General features: G+C 45.5%; 3 protein-coding genes across 3 annotated transcripts; 2 read left to right on the top strand and 1 right to left on the bottom strand.

The window, feature by feature from the left end:
• Positions 1-1139: 1139 nt before the first annotated feature.
• Positions 1140-7313, top strand: epx (eosinophil peroxidase). Its single transcript, XM_075471176.1, has 17 exons — positions 1140-1157; positions 1251-1338; positions 1413-1503; positions 1635-1810; positions 2183-2315; positions 2409-2538; positions 2625-2831; positions 3199-3565; positions 3644-3804; positions 3893-4151; positions 4232-4402; positions 4556-4793; positions 4874-5085; positions 5160-5324; positions 5938-6021; positions 6116-6212; positions 6356-7313. The coding sequence occupies exons 1-17, from the start codon at positions 1140-1142 to the stop codon at positions 6411-6413; spliced, it is 2655 nt and encodes an 884-aa protein (XP_075327291.1). The 3' UTR covers positions 6414-7313.
• Positions 6981-12315, bottom strand: rab3il1 (RAB3A interacting protein (rabin3)-like 1). Its single transcript, XM_075470017.1, has 8 exons — positions 12234-12315; positions 11731-11808; positions 11345-11578; positions 9451-9579; positions 9240-9352; positions 8517-8616; positions 8335-8401; positions 6981-8227 (listed from the first exon to the last, which is right to left on the bottom strand). Exons 2-8 carry the CDS (start codon positions 11794-11796, stop codon positions 8142-8144), a joined length of 795 nt encoding a protein of 264 aa, XP_075326132.1. The 5' UTR covers positions 11797-11808; positions 12234-12315; the 3' UTR covers positions 6981-8141.
• A 4641-nt stretch (positions 12316-16956) lies between these two features.
• Positions 16957-20302, top strand: best1 (bestrophin 1). The gene is made up of 8 exons (XM_075470015.1): positions 16957-17108; positions 17376-17470; positions 17585-17818; positions 18085-18239; positions 18596-18748; positions 18832-18912; positions 19000-19151; positions 19231-20302. The coding sequence occupies exons 1-8, from the start codon at positions 16957-16959 to the stop codon at positions 20300-20302; spliced, it is 2094 nt and encodes a 697-aa protein (XP_075326130.1).
• Positions 20303-20308: the final 6 nt, after the last annotated feature.

Here is a 20308-nt window from a genome sequence, read left to right as displayed (position 1 = left end):
ACCTTTTGTTAGTTATCTGCCTTTGTTTATTTCAGCGCCGTTCAGTCGTTTTCAGTCACATTACCAAAAACCAAAAGGAAAAACACAACTCATCCCTCGTATCATGTAAACATGTTTTTTTTATAATTTTTTTTATTTGAGGTTTTGAAATCAGAAATAATCACTCAAAGGAATTCCCACAACCAGAAGCCATTATTTATTATTCCCAGATGTGGGTGAATGAACCCTTTCTCTTCTTGTTTTGTTCTTTTCTCTTCTTCCAGCACATACAGTTGAAGATGGGTAATGTGGGTCGGCAGAGATGATATTGATAACGGCGTAATGAAATGGGGCCGATGACTCATTTGATGCTATCACACACCTGGAGCATCAAAGAGACAAGCGTGGGCACAGGGAAGTCCTAATGTTTCACAATTAACTTTTAAAGCCTCATACTGGACACATCCACCCGTTATGATTCACGTCCTCCTGAGAAATTTGAATCAGTTTTATTTAGTGGGAATTTTTTTATCCTCATATTTGGCTCATCATCATCATCATCCCCGCATCCTTCAGGTTTACCCACCTTTCTGTGACGGCGGCAGTTGGATTGAAATTTCTGGCCTGTGGGAAAGACACAGACACACTTGTACAAAAAGAAAAAAACTTATTTTGTTTTGCCTACTTTAAGGTAATAAAAGAGGCTTTCTTTTTTTTTTTTTTTTTTTTTTTTTAACTCCTACTGAAGGCACTCGAACATCTAGCATCGTATCGTTGATGGATCCACTACACAGTCGCACCGCCTGTTCTGTTGAAGGGATGGGTAAAATCGTGTAATGATTTGAAATGTTGGTTTGACAGAAGGTTTTCATCATTGGCAAGAGGACAAAAGCAAATTGGATTTGAAAGGTTACTAGGTCGTGGCTGTGAGTCCAGTGTTTGATGTTGCCTTCCTGTCACCAGAAGGACCGATAAGGGGATTCTGCACATACCTGTTGGCCCCCGCCGCCCGTGTATACATAGCAACCCCGACTCTCAGACCCAGACACACGCACTCACACCTGCTGGCTCTCGAGATGTGTCGAAGCGAGCACAGCTGAAAGATACTTTGTGCGTGATTTGTTTCTCTTTGCACAGTTTGAACAGTTTTCAGGATCTAGATGGACGCATCACTCATGGTGAGTCTGACTTTTCTCTCCTCATTTTGTCAAATGAGCTACATCTTCCCGCTTTATGTTTCTTTCAACGTTCATTGAGATGTCTCATTTCAGGTGTCTGCGTCTCTGGTTGGACTTGCTCTTATCCTGCTCTCCCTCCCTGAGCACGCGTCACTAAACAGAGTATTTGACAACACTTCAGGTAGGTTTTCTGTGCAATCATTAAGGGACAGAACAGGTACTGAGGAGCCGCTCTAACTGTGTCTATGTTCTCAGGAACTGTTTATCTGGGGTCAGTGTATGTTGATAAGGCTCTTCAGAGGGCGATTGAGCTGACTGATGCTGCTTATGCCCGCACAAGTGAAAGGTAACAAAAAAAAAAATCTTTATTGTGTTCTGAAACGGATCTGAAAATATGTCGAGCAGAGCTGACTTACCCCAGAACATAAATGAAACCTCTGCCACGGCGCTTAAAAACGAAGATCTCAATGTTTCCAGGGTGAAGAAGTCTTTGTCTGAAGGTGCTCTGAGGCCCAGTGACCTGCTGGCCCAGTTCAAACAGATTGAAGCCAGAACCAGGACTCATATCCAGGCAGCTGAACTGTTGGACAATACAGTGGAGCTGATCAGAGAGATGGTCTACACTAATACTATGATGCAGCCAAATCCTTACGGTACTGACCAGCAACATCACACAGTTTAAAAAGACGTCTCTGCAGCTGTGGGTCAGATTATTTCTCTGTTAGTTTTGATTGACAACTTAACAAGTGTCCTTGATCATACAACATTTTAATTCTTTGTATACGGTTTAATGCAGTTGATTAAACTCTTTGCCTACTTTCGCACTTTGAACAGCCGTAAAAGCTGTGAAAGCTCAGATCTATTTTGAGTTCAACTTTCAACAGTTCAGTAAAGAATGTGAGACCAAACTTCAGGTGCATGCTGCAAAGCATTGTTTTGGTTTCCGGGAACAGAAGAAGATCCATCTGGTGACGAGACTTCTTTGCACGACTCGGTTTTACCGCGTTTACTGCGTGTGCCCTCAGAGCTGCTGAGTGATGGAGATGTGGAGAATCTGCTGCAGGTGACGGGCTGCTCCACTGAGCTGCAGACACTCAGCTGTCGGACAGACTGTCTGTCTGAGCGCTACAGATCCATCACAGGCGACTGCAACAACAGGTCAGCGCTGATCTGAAAGCATGTATTAACAAAACGGGGCTGTCACTTTCTTGTGGCCCTCGAGTGACTCTTTCTGTTGTGTTTCGTGTTCAGACAACATTCAAGATGGGGAGCTGCAAACATCCCATATTCCCGCTGGTTGCCTCCAGAGTACGAGGACATGTGGGGGATGCCCAGAGGATGGGAGCCCAAGCACACCTACCACAATGTCAGCCTGCCTCCGGTAAGAGCCCTGCGGCCGCCCTCAGTCCACCTCTATCCTGCGCGCTGCCGTTAACTCCAACACTCCTCACCGAGTTTCTTTTGCAGGTGCGGCTCGTGTCACAGGAAGTGCTGTTCACTCACAATGACAACATCTCTGTGGACTCCACTCTGTCCCACCTGCTGGTGGACTGGGGTCAGTGGATAGACCACGACATAGTGCTGACGCCTCAGAGCCCCAGTACGGCCGCCTTTAAGACCGGAGCTGACTGCAGCCACACCTGCAGTCGAGACACACCCTGCTTCCCCATTCAGGTATGTTTTTCAAACCTGCTGCTTTTGTGGTGGTCCGAATTACATCCTGCCTTTAGTAGTCTTCTCATTGTACTTTTTAATTTCAAGTTTGAAGCACGGTGTGAACAGTAAGACCTGTGTAGCAGACAATGTATAGTATAGCTGTGTACATTACTTGCAAAGCACGCCTGTTTGTAACTGTATTATTATATCATATCTATCATAATATAATAATATATATATATTAATTATTTGTTATGTTTGGCCAGAAACTCATCAAAGTGGAACCAGAATAAAGAATTCTTTAAAATAGTGATTGATAGTGGTTAAAATAAGAGCATTTTTTTCCTCCAGCAGTAGCAGCAATACATGAAACTTTTTCTCCTAGATCCCACTGTCTGATCCTCGTAATGGCTTCCAGAGTTGCATGCCCTTCTTCCGCTCTGCTCCCAGCTGTGGCGCCGGAGTTCGGCCTCAACGCCACCGGGAGCAGCTCAACGCCATCACCTCCTTTGTAGACGCCAGTATGGTGTATGGTAGCTCTGCAACCCTGGCCTCTGCTCTCAGAAACCACTCCTCTCCTCTGGGCTCTATGGCTATCAACCCCCAGCACTCAGACAGGGAGCTGGCACACATGCCGTTCCTCCTGCGCGTGCAGGCTCACCTGGACCCCTGTGGCCCCCGTAACTCCACCACCTCAGGGACGCAAGGCAGATCTACACACCGGGAGAACACCACATCATGCTTTCAAGCTGGTGAGTGAGTGAATGTATTGAATCAACCACTTCCTGCTGGCCTCAGAGCAGCTGCTCTTCATAAGTTATGTATCACAGGAGATTCCAGAGCCAACGAACATTTGGGACTGATCGCACTTCACACGCTCTTTCTGAGAGAGCACAACCGCCTGGTCAAAGAGCTGCACCTGCTCAACCCTCACTGGAGCCCCGACACCCTCTACCAGGAGGCCCGCAAGATCATAGGAGCCATTCACCAGGTATCTGCAGCAGATTCAGCTTCATGTTCTTTCACATCTAACTCTGACCTTTTCTCATCGCTCTGACCTTTCCTCTTCATCTTTCAAGATCCTGACATGGGAGCACTACCTGCCACGAGTCCTTGGTGAGAGCGCCATGTCTCGTCTGATGCCTCCCTACCAGGGCTACCATCCTGCCGTGGATCCCAGCATCGCTAACGTATTTGCAACCGCTGCTTTTCGTTTTGCCCACGTCACAGTGCAGCCAGTGGTGAACAGGCTGGGGCCAGGATACACCTTCAACTCCCAGTATCCCCCGCTGCCGCTGCATCATTCACTGTTCGCCTCTTGGAGGGTCGTGCAGGAAGGTGATGCGGGATGTTGCTGTTGTTCTTCAATTGAATGTGAGCTTTTCTGTATCTGTATTTCAATTTTCCTGATATTTTAGGTGGTATCGACCCTGTGCTGCGCGGTCTGTTGCTGTCTCCAGCCAAGCTGCAGACTCCAGGACAGATGATGGTGGAAGAGCTGACAGAGAGGCTGTTTCAGGCTCAGGGAGGGATGCCTCTGGACCTCGGGGCCCTTAACCTCCAGAGGGGTCGGGACCACGGCCTACCTGGTAGCCAGCTCTTTTACCTCAGGCACAGCACAAAGTTCCATTGACCTTGTACTGTCAGGAATCCCTGTTTCTGCTGAGAGATTGAATTCTTTTTTTTTAAACTACATGTATCTGATTAGTTCTGATATTCAAATTACTAACCTTCTCCCTCAGGATACAGCTCGTGGCGAAGGTTATGTGGCCTCACTGTTCCCAACACCACATCAGAACTGGCTGAAATCTTGGGCAACTTCACTTTGGCTCACAAATTCCAGCTCTTATACGGGACTCCACACAACATCGATGTGTGGGTGGGGGCCATATCAGAGCCCGCTCTGCCTGGAGGTCGAGTCGGGCCGCTCCTGTCCTGCCTCCTGGCCAGACAGTTCCGAGCGCTCAGAGATGGGGACAGGTAGGAGCAAAACAAGATGGGTCAAATTATTGCACCTATCATGCATGAAGTGAACTCTAAGTCGGTCTTTGTGTGCCAAGGTTTTGGTGGGAGAAGAAAGGGGTGTTCACCAGCACCCAGAGGGGACACCTGCGCTCCATCTCTCTGTCTCGCATCATTTGTGACAACAGCCACATCGCTCAGGTCCCTGTGGACCCGTTCTCACGCACTGAGAGCCTGGAGGACACGCTACCCTGTTCCCACCCTCTCATCCCCCACCTTGACCTCAGTCCCTGGAAAGAACCAGACACAGGTGAGATAAAAAATTAAAAAAAACAGATGTGGAGTATGAAATCTGGGTTTTCTATTTAATGGCCTCTCCCTCAGATCCCAACTGCGGTCCAATCCCCAGGATTCAGTCCGGCAACTCTCTGCTCTGCAACTCTGTGATTCTCTATCAGTGTCATTCTGGCTTCAAGCTGCTGGGCTCTTCATCGGTCAGCTGTGATCTGAATAGCCAGCAGTGGAGCTCAACGCCCCCAACATGTCAAGGTACATAGGAAAAAGTGAGGCCTGGCAACATAGCTGGGATAGATCGGTGTATAGATTCGTGTATACTTTGGTAATTGTTATGGGATTAAATCCAGAGTTGAACAAAAGTCTTTATTTTTCTTGTCTACCACTGCAAAACCAAAATGAACAACAACAGAAAAGACCCACAAGGACGAAGGGTTTTCCCCTGGTTCCTTCAAAATTGTTCCAGTTATAGTTCAAATCTCTTTCTTTGCCAGCATGCCTACAGCTACCACATATCATTATGAAACAATGTATCAGGCCTCATGTCAAATAATCAAGCTGAATTTTCTTCTTCTTGAACCATCATACATATTTTCAAAATGCATCTTTTTGTGAACTCTTGCAGGACAACGGATTATTTTCATTTAATCAAAAAACAAACTAGCTTTCTATCTCTCTCTAACATGTTGCACGAGTGTGTGTGTGTGTGTGTGTGTGTGTGTGTGTGTGTGATTGATGCCTACGTTTGAAATACAGTAAGTACAAATACCCTAATGTACCCTCTCTAAATAGGAATGCATTTTAAAGGTTTTAAACTACAGCCAGTTCCTCGCGATTCTTAATTCACACCCCAATGATCTCTTTGTAGACATCAATGAATGTGAAGAAATGACTTCACCTTGCCCACAACACCTGGAGTGTTTCAACACAGCCGGTTCCTTTATTTGCTCAGGTGGGTTCTGGTCAATTTAAAGTGCTTAAAACATGTGCAACACCTCACACGTGTCTGTCAGTTCTGACCTCTGACATCTCCTGCTATGATCCAGAAAACCCTTCGCCGTCCACTGTCGCCATTGTCACTGCAGTGATAGTAATGATCGGTGGTGCCGCCGTGCTGGTGATGATCATGATCTGTTATCGAAGGTGAGACGCTGAGTCGGTCTGCATGAGCACAAATGCTACAGTTCTTTTAATAGAGTGCTTGCAAACCCATTATATTATCCATTTAAGAGAATTAACAAGTTCACTGTTCATTCCTGATGGATTATGGTCTTTGTTCCTTGCAGATATTTCCCAAAGACAGAAGAGCTGATCACGGCTGAATGTTGCCAGGGGAACAGTTAGTCAAAAGTTTTCATTTTTGTTGTAATGTTCCCGGTATTCTCTTTTGTATAAAACTGACTGCAGTAGCATTACATTTTGTGCTGCTAATTTACAAAAGAAATGTCAAACTGAACATTGCAGTTGTTGGCCAATGATCTGGATAACTAGACACATTCTCTGACTACACACATTAACAGTGATGGTGCTCATTCATAAACTCTTTTTGTAGTTCTGCTGTAATCTGTACAACAAATCAAAAAATAAAAAAGCTCTGAAAACAGCTCACAGAAGCCGTTTCAATCCGGAAACTAAAATCTTACTGGAATGTTTGTTCCAAAAACAGATTTTTAGACCATGAGGCACCTCTGAGCTGGTCTTAGGATTTCTTCAGTGTCCCTGAGCCTGATTCCTGCTTACAAACCTGTTGGGCAACTGTGAGTGTTTGTCAGGGTGACCAGGCCGTTCCCAGCAGTGGCCTGACTCTGAAAGCAAGTCCTGATGTTGTGCTGGTTTGAAATGAATGACATCGAGATGAGTCATTGGCTTTTTGTACAATTGAGAACCATAAATAACACACGGTACAAAAGCGATACTCAGGCTACAATGCCTTGTGTTTAATGGACTGTTTACACAGATACCTTTTCATTACACTGAGGTTAGGAACGTGAAACCCATGATATGGCTAAAAAGCAGTTATTGCACTTTCTAACATAAAGCTCTTCATTTTCACCATTGCAATATTTTTTCCATAAAGACTGTCCATTGATCATGACAAATTGAAACTATGAGGTAATTCTTCATTGGATAACATGGCTGTGTTTAGCTTTCATGCAAAGTCATTTATGGCTTTTACTGTGTGTTAACTGCAAACATGCAAAACTACATCTGAACAATTGCAAATCATCTTCAATAAAGTTTACGCTCGGTCTACATTGCAAAGCTTTGTCCATTTTTAATGTTTTAATAGGAATACATCGGATTATGAAACACATGCCTAAGCTGTTTATTGCGAGGGGCTGAAGGTGATCGTTTTATGATTTTACGACGAGGCAGAGCAGGATGTGCAAGAGTGTATGATCAAAATTAAGGCCATGCTGGGACAAAGTCTTGGCTGTGATGTTTAAGCTGATGACTGAGTGCAGTTAGGAGATGCCACTGGGCACTGCATTTGGGTAGAAACGACAAACAGCTCAAATTATTGCTTTATGGAAACAAAACTACTCTGCATAGTTGTGGCACTTGAGGTAAGAGACCAACTCCCTGTAGTGTTTTCATTCTGCGTTGTCCTGTTTGTTTGAGAAGCAGATCAACACACCAATTACCTGAAACAGGACACGTACGATGTATCGCGTTAACGTGAGAAGATGCGCGTTCTCCACCGGGGAGAGTTCAAGAGTTCAGACAATTTAAAAACAAATATTCCCCACAATAATGAAGACAGATACTTGAGGACTGCAGTTAAGTTTCCTAGGTTGTGGTTTAACAGCAAAAAGGTATTGAACATTAGCGGGACTAACACCACCTTTAGAACGGTGTTATTTTTATGCCTTTCCTGTAGTGCTGGTTTGATTCTATCTTAAGTGCATTTCCAAAAGTGGCACTTTAACACTTTCTGCTTCCCTGGTTGGCTGGACAAAAATGTATCTAACACAGGTGGTGGGACCACCGTTACCCCAGACTTGTATGAGAATAATCGCAGTCTTGTGATCTTGCTGTCCCGTTGGGCATCTCAGAGGACTGTCAGGTCTCCTAGCCCTGGTCAGTCAAGTAGAAACCTAACTTGGACACTGTCATCTCTCTGCGAAGACGCATCACTTCCCAAAACATCTGGTCCGCTGGACGATGATCAAGAAAAGAAAGAAAGAAAATACATGTCAGCTGCCAGATCGAAATCCCTTGTGGCAGAGCAGAAAGCAAAGATGAGACCCCTGTGTCATCTCACCATCGTGTCTCACCAGGCCCTGCTGGATGTACCGGATATAGGTAAAGAAATTGCACACAGCTGTGATCTAGAGAGACAAAACACAACCAATTCACATTTAGCATCTCTTTACATAGGGGAAAAAATGGTTGCAATGAAGAAAGTTAACCAGAGAAGAAAAAAAATATATTTTTAAAAGTCACCCGTGCTCGGCTTGAGGGCGAAATGTAATAGTAGCTCCCCTTGTCACCCAGTTTGATGCGATGTCTGCAGAACCGCGAGAGGCCGCTTAATGCGCATTTTCTACAAGTGGAGATGCTCAAATGTTAAAAGTGACTGCAACAATAACCAGATCCACACAGTTGCTGTTAAATGAGAGCAGACACTGAACATGAGTCGCACTTCTTCGGGCACTCTGCAATGAAACCTGCATATTGTAACGCTGAGCCAAGCCATGGGACAGCACGTTCACGGTAACGGCTTATTTCATGGGACAAACGGTGATAAAGCTGCACAGTCACGGAAGGTTAGTCACAGACAGGGGAAATGGGTTTTTAGGTTGCATCAGTGCAAACCCAGACACATGCAGAGCTTTAGTGTTCATTCGTTTTTTCAGATTTGGTACCACTCTGATCTCAATCCATGCCACAGCAACACGAGTTAGTGAGAAGCTGAATGAGTGACTGATTTCTGAGGGGACTTACGTCTCTATTGCAGCCCTAAAGCCACTGGGGGAAAAAAAAAAAAACAGATTTTCAATCAGTCAGATTAGAAATGTGCCCAGTGGAAAGGCTTCAGCTATGATCATAAATCACCAGAGGATGAGCAAAGGCCAAAAAAAAGGAGTAAATGCCCAGCGTTTAAATGGCTACTGAGTAGTGAAAAAGAGGACAAAAGGGCAGTTATGACCGACGATGGTAACTCACTTAGGACCTCCGCACTCTATAGCGGAGGCTTTAACCATCGGTAGCGCTGACATGGCTACAGGCTCGATGGTGAGAGAATTCTTCTCCACTGCACTCTGAACCAGCTGGGAGAGCTGTGGAAAACGGCGACACCAACGTTAACACATCCCCACACAACAAGTTTTGAATGCAGCAGCATAGCGGTGGTGCACTGAAGCAGCAGCGGTCTGACCTCTGATCTTGTGAAGGATAAACAGGGTCCGATGTCTTCTCTGTAAATGCGACTCAAGAAGGCGGAGGATCTGTCCAGCCCCGGGTGTTCCCTCCACATCAAAAATTCTGCAAACAGGATAGAGTCCATCTGCAGAGAGGAAACAACCACCCAACAAGTCAGTGCACTACCCCTCTGTCGTAAAGCTACAACTCAACCCCTAAACAATCCGCTCCGTGTCATATTATTGTTGAATAGAACATGATTTCCAACATATTAACAGACACTTCAGTATTTGGTGTTAAGCTGCTCCTTGAGTACGCAAATCAGCTGCAGAACCTCCTCTAAATGGAATGCAGCCCTTAAATAATATATCTGGGCTTATCCTACAATTTTGGTCAAAATGTCTGCCATGCCAAAGGTCTGCAACCTACTATTTACTGCAGCCGAGGGGACTTTTGTGATCCACAAAAATCGATTGATAAGGTGATGATAGGTAATATTCAGCGTATTGTGGAGCCCTTCCACCTTAAATTGTGACTCGTGTGACTGGGGAAAAAAATAAATAAATAAATCAACGGCCGATTTTACATTTACTGGGTGCCTGGGTCCCGTTTGTCATCAATACGCAGTATCAAAACGTATGAATACCAATAAAATGCAGCCCAAATAAACGGCAGCTTTCGATATGGAGCTCTAAAAACAAACCCAGCGTTAATCAAATCTGTATGTGACAGAGAAAATAAGATGTGGCTTTGAGTCATCTACCAACCACTGGCTGGCACTTATCAGCAGTGCTGCGTCAACACATGACTCCCAGCTCGGATTGTTCCCTAAAAAAAGGGAACTGAAGAGGAGATAAAACTAACAGTTTAGAATTAAACTGTCTGTCAATTCTTTATTTTTTTACCCGTTTGTTACGCTCTGTTTGCTGCGTGTTGGCGCGAGCTCCGAGGCCATTTGCTGTACGCTCGCTCATGACCTAAATATGTGCTTCAGGGGCAGTTGAGTGCAATTGGCGCGTTCATTTACATTTGCATGGGCGCACAAAGCTGCATGACCGATCTCACAAGAGCTACACCTTGCAGGAGAAAGGGGTGGAGTGGAGTGGCTAACTCCACCCCCAACTGGGATTACATAATGTTCATTTGGAATCTTTTCTTTCCCCTCCAATCAGGAAAGTCACCGGCTGACATGACTATGAAATGATGCCGGTAGATGAAACAGACACATGGAGGCTTTGCAGTTCTGTCCCTGTGGCACATGGATGTCTTATAACTGATGTTAGACTTTATATATGTAATTATCAGTAGGCTTCGAGTACAAGTCATGTGTTTTGCTGATAAATACCTTTCATATTATTATTACTACTTAAAGCCACCACAAAATAAAAACAAAGCTCCGACTCGCCAACTAGAGAAAGGGGCACTTGACACTGGATTGATTACCCTCTTGTCTCCACAAAGATCTCTACTTAGGTCTGAAAAATGCAGCTAATCACCAAAAAAAAAAAAAAAAACACTGCCAATTGTTACAGTTGAGAGATTTATAAGTCCAAGTTGAAGGCTCGAAGTTACCTGTGTGCTGTCAGTGCCAACGCCCACGCCCCGCTCCTGCAAACTGGGGTCACAGTTCAAACTGACAGGCTGGCCAGGCAGGAGGCAGAAAATCAGAGAGAGAAGAGCAGGAACAGCAGGCTGAGAGAGATAGAGACACCAGAGACGGACAGGAAGAAAGGGTCAGGGAGAGGCTAGTCTTGAAAGAGAGAAAAACAAGAAGCAAAGAGAGCTTCACTTAATGCAAAACAGCAGAGCGAGCGACCAGCGAGAGGAAGGGGGAGAAATCCACACGCTTCGAGTTACAGGCGCACACTTAGAGAGAAGAGGGACAATTGTAGAAACTTCTTCCTGGTTACCTCTCGGTCCTCTTTAGCCACAGGCTGAATGGAAACGGATGAAAGTTCTGGTTTTGTGGATGTGGCGGCAAAGGCGCCGCTGGCACTCTTGTTCCGGATGTGGCCGACGTGTTTGTGCGCTCCTCTGGTACCTGAAGACTGCAGCTGTGGATGCAGCTGGCGGTTCGGTGAAGAAGGTGTGGACGTCAACACCAGCGTCTTGAGTGCCATCACCTCTGCTTGTAGAACGTCAATCTGAGCAAAAATACAGATACGAAAAAAATATATATAATGAGAATTACAGTAAATATATCCATAGCACTGAAAGAGGATTGGGTGGACAATGAGTCTGGACCCTGATAACGACTCACACTGGACCTGGATTAAAGAAAAACAGACTAACAAACCTTCCCTTGGGCCTCCTTCAGTTGTTTCTCGGCCGCTGCTTGTTTCACATTAGCTTCGCGCACCATCTTATGAGCTTCCTGTTGAAAAGATGACGGAAGAATTGGAAAAAAATCTGACTAATTGACAATCTATCGCTGATCATCTCATCATTGCCAGATAAGAAAATTAAATTTAAAAAAAAAAAAAAACCTACAGCTTCTTTCATCGAAGAAGTAATCTCTCGGTCACATGAAGGTTCCCAAATAAAAAATATGAGACGGTTCATTTCCGATTGAAAGGATATTCAGTATTCAAAATCTAGTTTTCCTGCCCTGCGGGGGGTTGCTCAAATATTTGGTGGCTTTACTGTTGCAGGAAACCACTCCACTTGTTTTTGTCCCCCCCCCTCCAGGTTTAAAACTGCGGCCATCTGCAAATTTCAGAACTTTAGCAGAATCTCTTCCCTCATCTTGGGCGGCCAACATTACAGTGCACTCAGCAGAAAGTGTTGCACGCCGCTGACCTCAAACAGACTGGCAGTCAGCTCCTCCAGTTCTTGCTCCAGCTGATTTCTGACTTGTGAAAGACGCTCGCACTCCTTGTCTTTTAGTTTCAGTTCCTGAGATGGGAGGGAGAGAAAGGCAACAGACACATTTAACAGGGAAGAACAGTTGCGCCGTCAATTCTTTTTCCATTTCACGCCCATCTTTTGCATCTATACATGCAAGTACTGAGTAGGTTACAACACCTTCTTTGCAGCGTCCAGCTGTTCCCTGAGGATCTCTGAGCCCTTTTCTCTTATTTCCTTTTCTTTGATCTCCAGTGAGGAGCTGCGGAGCCGGGAGAGCTCGCCATGGGCTTTGCCTGAGGTGGGCCCAGCCTGGCCCCCTCCCCCGACTCTGGACTCTGGCTCTGGATCCAGATCTACTAACCTTCACAAAAGCACAAAAAAAAAATATATATATATATATATATATACACACAAAAGCAATCAGTGACAGAGCCGATAGCGGTCGAAGGCAACAGTCTTTGCTTGTTTTCCCTTCAGGATTTAGAAAGGCTATTCTAAACAGGGCCCGGGGTCTGAATGGCTCCAGCTTTTTCAGAGACGTATTAACTCAGTTTTATTTTAACATTTAATTTTGTTCACCACAACACTCAAACCAGAACATCCTCATATACATAAACCAGAGGCTCCAACTGATGGTTTCAAATGTATAAGCGTACCATTTCTTACAGATTGAAATTTGTATATTCAGGTTTTTCTATTTAAAAAAACAAAACAAAAAAACAAAGAAAGTACTGGATATTACAACCAATGGGTACACTTCTGTCTTGTGACTTGCAGCTTGTGACAGTAAACTACCGTTGTAAACATTAACAGAGACTCTCTGGTACAATGTCCCTGTAAATCTCAGACAGGTTGAGCTCTACGATCAGCAGCTGTGTTATGGCAGCAAAATCAAGAGAGTTTCTATACTAGGTCCTGAAAAGTATCTGCACGTCGTCCTGACAGCACCAACAGATCCTCTTTCCAGCTATGTTCCCACTGAGTGACAATCAAAACAGTGCCTCAGCCGGGGGGCCCCAGAGGGACCCCGGGCCATAGCTTGAGACCCTTTGGTGCTGCATTAGCAATCCCAGTACTTCGTTTCGATCAAAACTTGACAGATAACACTGTTAGTCACAGCTACTATTTTTTTTTTTTTTTAAAGAGCAGAGCAGGCAACTACCAGCAGAGGTTTTTAGCAGACTCGGCTAGTTAGCTCCAACTTTTTACCACAGAGAGAGAGAGCTGTTGTCAGTATCCACCCTTACCCCGACGGTGCCCGGGACAGCAGACAAACCTCTCCTGTCAACGCAGCTGTCAGTGTCTCCTCTCCACCTTCCTTCTACTGTTGCCGTTGTCAAATGGACAAAAAAATAAAAATAAAGTGCACAAACTGAGCTAACGTTAGCGAGTTTCAGTGAAACTGTCCCCAGCCGTTTTAAATCACAGCAGAGGAATGCGGACGCTGACGTAGACAACCACCGAGAACAGGAAGAGAGGAAGCACAAACCTGACTCCGGCTTGGATTAAACCTTCCAGGAATACGGTCCAGTGCTTCCTTATGATTTCCAATCAAGAAAGACAGTCTCCTCTGTCTCTGCCCTTTTCTCTCTTACACACACACACACACACAAGTCACATGACAGCGCATCCACTCCCATCTACCCGGGCCGACCCATCCCGTCCGGAGTCACAAACCAACCACGGCTCACACACTGGGGCAACACTCAGAAGCAAAGCCGCAAGTCAGCCGTCTGAGCTCCGCCGTCCCGAAACATCCAGAGCAAGCTAAAACCCACAGGAGTACCGATGGAGCCCTTACTAAATCCGCACAAATTAGTTATTAGTGGTGCATGTTGCCAACGAAGTCTGATGGAAATGCAACATTTCACAAAAAGTCAAGCTCGGGCCCCTCAGGGCAAACTGTCTGCTTTGGGGGGGTTTTTGTTGGTGATGCTCTGCAAAACAGCATCTGAATATGTTGAAGTGTTGCAGTGCAAATATGCCCAAAAAGCATAGAAATAGAATTTTGGAAACAAAACCAACAGACATAAAATGTGTCATCTCTTAAATGTGACCTTATAAAGTTTTTTTTTTTTTTTTTTTCATTAAATGTCCTGCTTGATGTACACGTGTTATTAGTATTATTGTTTTAAATGTTTTTTTTAAAGGTTGCATTCTTTGTCTTTGATTTCTTAAATTCGTGTCTGCGCATGAAAATAAGTTATGTTGGACATACATCAACAAAATGTTCAAATACACGAGTCAGTGCAATCTCCCATGCTATGACATACATTATTTACACTTTTCTAATTTTGCAGTCATGAAGTAAGTGGCCAATCACATCACCGGGGAGAGTGAGGATTGTGGGGGGGGGGTTAAAGATGCTCACCTCGGTAACTTCTAATCAGGGTCAAAAAACTAAATTAAACTAAAACACCCAGTTCTGGTTACGCTGTCCAGTTTTCTCTACACCTACATTATAACTACGCTGTACTGTGAGATTATACCGGTGAAGTACGCTTAAAATTGTATCGTACAGTGATGGATTTCCACTGAGCAGACTCTTTTAGCTCCAGGTTGTCACTTGACCTGACCAGCCAGGTCTCACCATTATGTGATGATTCTGTGTAAAGCATCAACAATCCTAAAGGAAACATCCTTCGCAGTAAGAAGTCGTCACTCACACTTTAAACAGCCTTATTATCAGTGAGGTTTGACTGAATATTTGGTTGTTATAACATCATGTCCAACGGGCTACTAAAAAAATCAGTGACAGTATTTCTCTACACTAATATCTGGACATGGTGATCATCCTTTCTGTTATTGTGTGACCATAAATATGTAGCTGTATCTTTACATATTATGTTATAACCTCCTCTCCTAAGTAAAGAGGAGTAACTTGAGCTGGCCTGGAGCATCTATCAACTTGTATGGCTTACACAGCACAACAGACCTTCCTGCCTGGCTTTTTAACCAACAAAACCTTTGACCCATATAGACATTTTTCGCTGCTGTGCATTAGGACTCAAAACTTACTGTCCAACAGCACAGCGCTCCTCCTCCTCAGAGACCTTGCTGGACTTGTGTCTGACCGCTGGCACATCAGATGTCCCGAAGAAGACTGGAGACGAGTAGACTGCTATTCCAGATCTCCCTGCTTTGAGGACTTCATACCCCGGGTTTGATGGCACTGAAGACGGTGGAGATGAGGAAATGTGGACGCTGTGAATCCCCTCTAAAGCATCCATGTGTCTTTCTCAGGCGGTGCAGAGATGCAGAGAAGCTGCCAGTTATCTCCAGTGATGACTTAGTTAGATGAATGGTTAAGGAGTTGTAGGATGACCCCAATACTTGCGGGCGCTCAAAACCCTTCAGATCTAGGGAAGACAGAGTCGGGTACTTAAAATCACAAGAAAAACAAAAAGCTTATGAGAGTTTAAACAGTCCTGCATGTGACATGATGTGACCTCTGCAAAGTTTAAACCACAACTCAGACATATCCCTTGTACTGCAGAGCTACAGGAAGACGGGCTCTTTACTTTGCAGCTGGTCAGGCAAAAGGAATTTCTTTCTTTGAGATATCCTGAGCAAACACAAGTATCACACACCACCGAGTGTGACAGAAATTCATAGAATATACTCACCTAGATGGACAAAACTGATTCCCAGTTGCAAGTGCACCAAAATATCTGCAAAATCAGCAGAAATTCTGCTTTGATAATCTCTACTTCTAGAGTTTGGCTCGCCGCACTTCGCCCTGCTGTTGGTCCGCCAGTTAGCCAGGAAGGGTTAATCACTAACACCTTCTGACCAGTAACAATTCAGCTGAACACTTTTTTTTTCCAGTGGAGGGGGTCGCACACAGCAGTTTTCCACAATCAAATACCTGCCACTGCTTTGCATGGAAAAACACAAGTGCATATGAAGAGAATATGTTCAGAGGCGTTTGTTTGACACAGTAAAATGACAGCGTGAGTGTTGTTAAACTTTGAAAGGATGTCTCAGACATTGCTGAGATTTGTTCCTCAGCATTCACTTTAGCCAGCCTATCTGTTGCAGAGTGGGAGCCCTGCAGTACTCAGATTTGTTCAGATTAACAGGACCCGGCCTAACAATGCAGCTTTGTTACAGAAACGGATTAACACATCAAGTGACCGGAGGTGTAAAAGTCCCTTGCTCTCTTTTCCTTTCCTACTTTCCTGTTTCCAACATTCTCTTTGGATACTGCCGCCATACATCTCGAACCACAGTGAATATCATGGCCAGGCATTTTCGTTGTCAGGGGTAAGTGAATACATGTGATCTGTTGGGAGCTTTAAATGTTGCACTTCTCTGGTTGGGCTCTATATGTTTTACCCTAGAAATTGTAGTGCATTAGTAAAATCATGGAATGTATTAATCAAAATGATCAATTGAATGCTAAATGGAGAAAAAAAATGTCGATTTGACATGGGGACAGTGCTCTCGGTCACAATGGGGATCCAGACTGGAATGTAGAATAATTCAGAAACATACCAGAGATAAACTTCCTTGTCTTGTTTATTGTTGTAGGTTTGTGACCAGCTTGGCCTTATGAGTTCCACGCTGATTGCTGAAGTTGAGCTCAGGCGAAGCCCAGAAAACAAAACTACTCTGGTTTCCTTCATGTCAGACCACAAACAGTCGGGAAGTTGGCCAACAAGCAGTAGCAGCAATGACAGTGACATACTCTCGCAGAGTTGCTGATGCAGGTCTGGGGACCTTCTTTCACCTGCTCCTGCGATGGAAGGGCAGCATCTATAAGCTGCTCTACAGGGAGCTCATCATCTTCACTCTGCTCTACTATTTCCTCAGTATCGTTTATAGGTAACCATTGACAAGAAGCTCTTTCAGCTGCGTGGAATGACGCACGTCTACATGTTGCTATGTTACAGTTTTGAAAACAGGGTCCCAAACTCTTTTACAAAAGAAGGGATCCCTTGAGGAGAGTTTCACTACACCGAGTGGGAACCACAGATGACTAAACAAAAAACAAAAACCCAGATTACATTAGGCAAGCGAGTGTGACTCGAGCTCTTTGTCACAGTGCCCACCTCGGTGCTTTTAAATCTAATCGTACGTTTCATTCTTCAGGTTTGTGCTGAAAAATGACCAGAGGAGGCTCTTTGAGAAGATTGCAATATACTGTGACCGCTATGCAGAACTCATCCCTGTGTCATTTGTGCTGGGTGAGTCGGGACTGACTTTTTTCCCTGTTAATCTAAGCCGAACTCTTATGTTCTTCGACACCGTCATTGAAATCTGCTATCCAACTAGTTATACTTGTTAAACTCTTGAAACAGGTTTTTATGTGACCTTGGTCGTGTCCCGTTGGTGGGGCCAGTTTGAGAACGTACCCTGGCCAGACCGTTTGGCAGCATTAGTAGGAGGTCATGTTCGTGGGACTGACGAGGCCTCCAGGCTGACCCGAAGAACTCTGATGCGCTACGTCAACCTTTCAGGTGTGCTTATCTACCGCTCTGTCAGCACAGCCGTCTACAAGAGGTTTCCCACCATGGAGCATCTGGTGCAGGCAGGTAAGGCGTGAAGATGAAACCAACCAAAGCCACTGGTTTTCAGCTCAGTCTGAGTCATTTAAAGGTCTTTGAGAGGCTGTGAGGCAGTGCTAATGGAGCAGCATGACACAGGTTCACACTGAGCCCATCTTAAGTGGTTAAACTAAGTGTAATGCACTGGGTAACATAATAACTGGGTTTATGACCTGAACTCAAGCCACCACTTGTTGCAAAACAAACACATGTGACTTGGCCGCGTTCATTTCCACGCTGTTTGTCCCTCTTAGGTTTGATGACCTCAGAAGAGCTGAGGCACCTGGAGGAGCTGCCCTCCCCACACAACAAATTCTGGGTGCCCTGCATGTGGTTCGTCAGCCTGGCGCTGAGAGCAAGGACTGAGGGTCGCATCAACAACGACGTGGCACTCACAGCCATTTTCACTGTAGGTGTTCGTGTGCATCCGTCAGAAGCGCTCCCTCCCCTGGAGAAACTCTCGGCTTGCAAGCATTGTTCTGGTTTTGCTTGACCTCCTTTGTTTCCTTCTGTTCAGGAGTTGAACAGTTTGCGGGCAAAGTGCATGAAGCTGTATGGTTATGACTGGATCAGCCTGCCTCTCGTCTACACTCAGGTTCCACTGTCACTGCATTCACTGAAATACAGCAAACGATTTGGCAGTAGGGCAAACTAACGACGATACCCAGCTAAAAACTCTTTTCCCACAATAATCTTGAACCTAAAATCAGTCAAAATGCTTATGATTGACCATAATACATCAATAAAATAATATTTTTCAATAAGGTGGCAACAGTAGCAGTCTACAGCTTCTTCCTGGCTTGTCTGATTGGTCGTCAGTTCTTGGATCCAGCTCAGGGATACCCCGGTCATGATGTGGACTTCTACCTGCCTGTTTTTACCTTGCTCCAGTTTTTCTTCTATGTTGGTTGGCTGAAGGTGAGCACTGCTACTAGATCATCTTAAACCCTTGTTTGTGCATTTTGAGCTTCACTGAAGAGTGTTTTGTTTCATGGTCTTAGGTGGCTGAACAACTCATAAATCCTTTTGGTGAAGATGATGACGACTTTGAAACAAACTGGCTCGTTGATCGCAATTTGCAGGTGTGGATCCGAACCAAACTGAGTTTTTTTGGGATAACAGAAAGTGGCTGTCTTGTTTGACTTGCAGTGGTTTCATTTGTGTTGCAGGTGTCCTTGCTGTCAGTGGATGAGATGTATGACAGCTTGCCATTGGTTGAGAGGGACATGTACTGGAATGAGTCTGAACCGCAGCCTCCCTACACTACTGCAAGTGCTGAACATCGCAAACCCTCCTTTATGGGTTCAGCGCTGGATATCAGGTGAACATATCTCTTTTTTCTGGAAGGGAACATTTTGGATACCTTACATTTGGTTGACCATTTTCTTGATCTTTCCCAGTGTTCCCAAAGAGGAAATGGAGTTCCAGTCTAATCTGGAGCAGATCAAAGAAAATGAGGAGGCCAACTACTCCACCCCACTACTCGGAGGGCTTGGCCGCCTTCTTGGCGTGCAGTCCCCTAACTTTCCTCGTTCCTCCCGGGTCTCTCTGTTACGCCGGCGCCCTGGAGCTCCGCTCAGCCGCCACCTACTGTACCTGCACCCAGCGGCTCCATTAACTCCAAATCAAGCTCGCCAGCCTTTGAACCAGGAGCGAGATCCAGACTTTGCCTTCTCCACCATGCCCTTGTATGAGAGACCAGGTTTCTACAGCTGCCCACAAACACCCATCCACTGCGTGCCCCCTGCGATGCCTCGCCCTCGGCCCTTCAGGCGAACCCAAAATGAGTGGGATCGCAGCTGTAGCTCTATGGCGCCTCCAATGGTGGGCTCACAGTTTCTGCCCCCTGACACTCCTAACCACATTCCGCCACCTCCGTCCTCTGCTTTCCCCTGGCTGAGTGGGGACAGTGAGATGCAGAGTGCTCCAACCTTCTCCTTCCCCGACCCACCACCTAAACTCTGTCCAATATCTAAACTCAGACCAGGACATGGCCTACTGTCTCGCCGCCCTCCTCCTCGCCTCACTCTGGACACCCTGCCATCAGCTGATAGTCAGCCTGGACCCCCCAGTGCTCGGGCCACAGGAAGTGGAGGTGAAAGAGTGTTCTCCTTCACTCCCCCTTCCAACGCAGTGATACCAAATCCCAGTAATCCCAACAGTAGCTCCAGCAGCATTAACGCAATAAGCACCAACAGCACTGGCACAACAGGAAGCCTCTGCAATGGAACAAGCCACAGTAATTTCAGTAACCACGGGGGCTTCAACTCAAACACGAGGGCGAGCAACGGGGGCACCGACGGCGGGCTGAGCAATAACATGAACACTGTTTCCACTGCAGCACCGCCGCAGCAAGAGACCAATCAGCAAAACTCGCCCAATGATTCAGGAATCTCATTGGCTGAAGGGGACCTGCTGGGTGTTCTGGTGGATGGTGTAGTGAACAAGACAGGAGGGAGGAAGCAGGACTGACCTTAA

The sequence above is a fragment of the Odontesthes bonariensis genome, chromosome 7, assembly GCF_027942865.1.
Source record: "Odontesthes bonariensis isolate fOdoBon6 chromosome 7, fOdoBon6.hap1, whole genome shotgun sequence".
In the NCBI taxonomy this organism is placed as follows: domain Eukaryota; kingdom Metazoa; phylum Chordata; class Actinopteri; order Atheriniformes; family Atherinopsidae; genus Odontesthes; species Odontesthes bonariensis.
This window is presented reverse-complemented; position numbering and strand designations above follow the sequence as displayed.

Excerpts from the sequence above, each read along its gene's own strand:
- best1 (XM_075470015.1), top strand. The coding sequence starts at position 16,957 with ATGACAGTGACATACTCTCGCAGAGTTGCTGATGCAGGTCTGGGGACC. Across the intron at positions 17,471-17,584 it reads CCCTGTGTCATTTGTGCTGG|GTTTTTATGTGACCTTGGTC; the intron begins GTGAGTCGGGAC and ends CTCTTGAAACAG. Across the intron at positions 18,749-18,831 it reads TCTATGTTGGTTGGCTGAAG|GTGGCTGAACAACTCATAAA; the intron begins GTGAGCACTGCT and ends TCATGGTCTTAG.
- epx (XM_075471176.1), top strand. Across the intron at positions 1,339-1,412 it reads AGTATTTGACAACACTTCAG|GAACTGTTTATCTGGGGTCA; the intron begins GTAGGTTTTCTG and ends CTATGTTCTCAG. Across the intron at positions 4,794-4,873 it reads GCGCTCAGAGATGGGGACAG|GTTTTGGTGGGAGAAGAAAG; the intron begins GTAGGAGCAAAA and ends TTGTGTGCCAAG.
- rab3il1 (XM_075470017.1), bottom strand. The coding sequence starts at position 11,796 with ATGGTGCGCGAAGCTAATGTGAAACAAGCAGCGGCCGAGAAACAACTG. Across the intron at positions 9,353-9,450 it reads TATCCTTCACAAGATCAGAG|CTCTCCCAGCTGGTTCAGAG; the intron begins GTCAGACCGCTG and ends CGTTTTCCACAG. Across the intron at positions 8,617-9,239 it reads ATAGAGTGCGGAGGTCCTAA|AAAATGCGCATTAAGCGGCC; the intron begins GTGAGTTACCAT and ends CTCCACTTGTAG.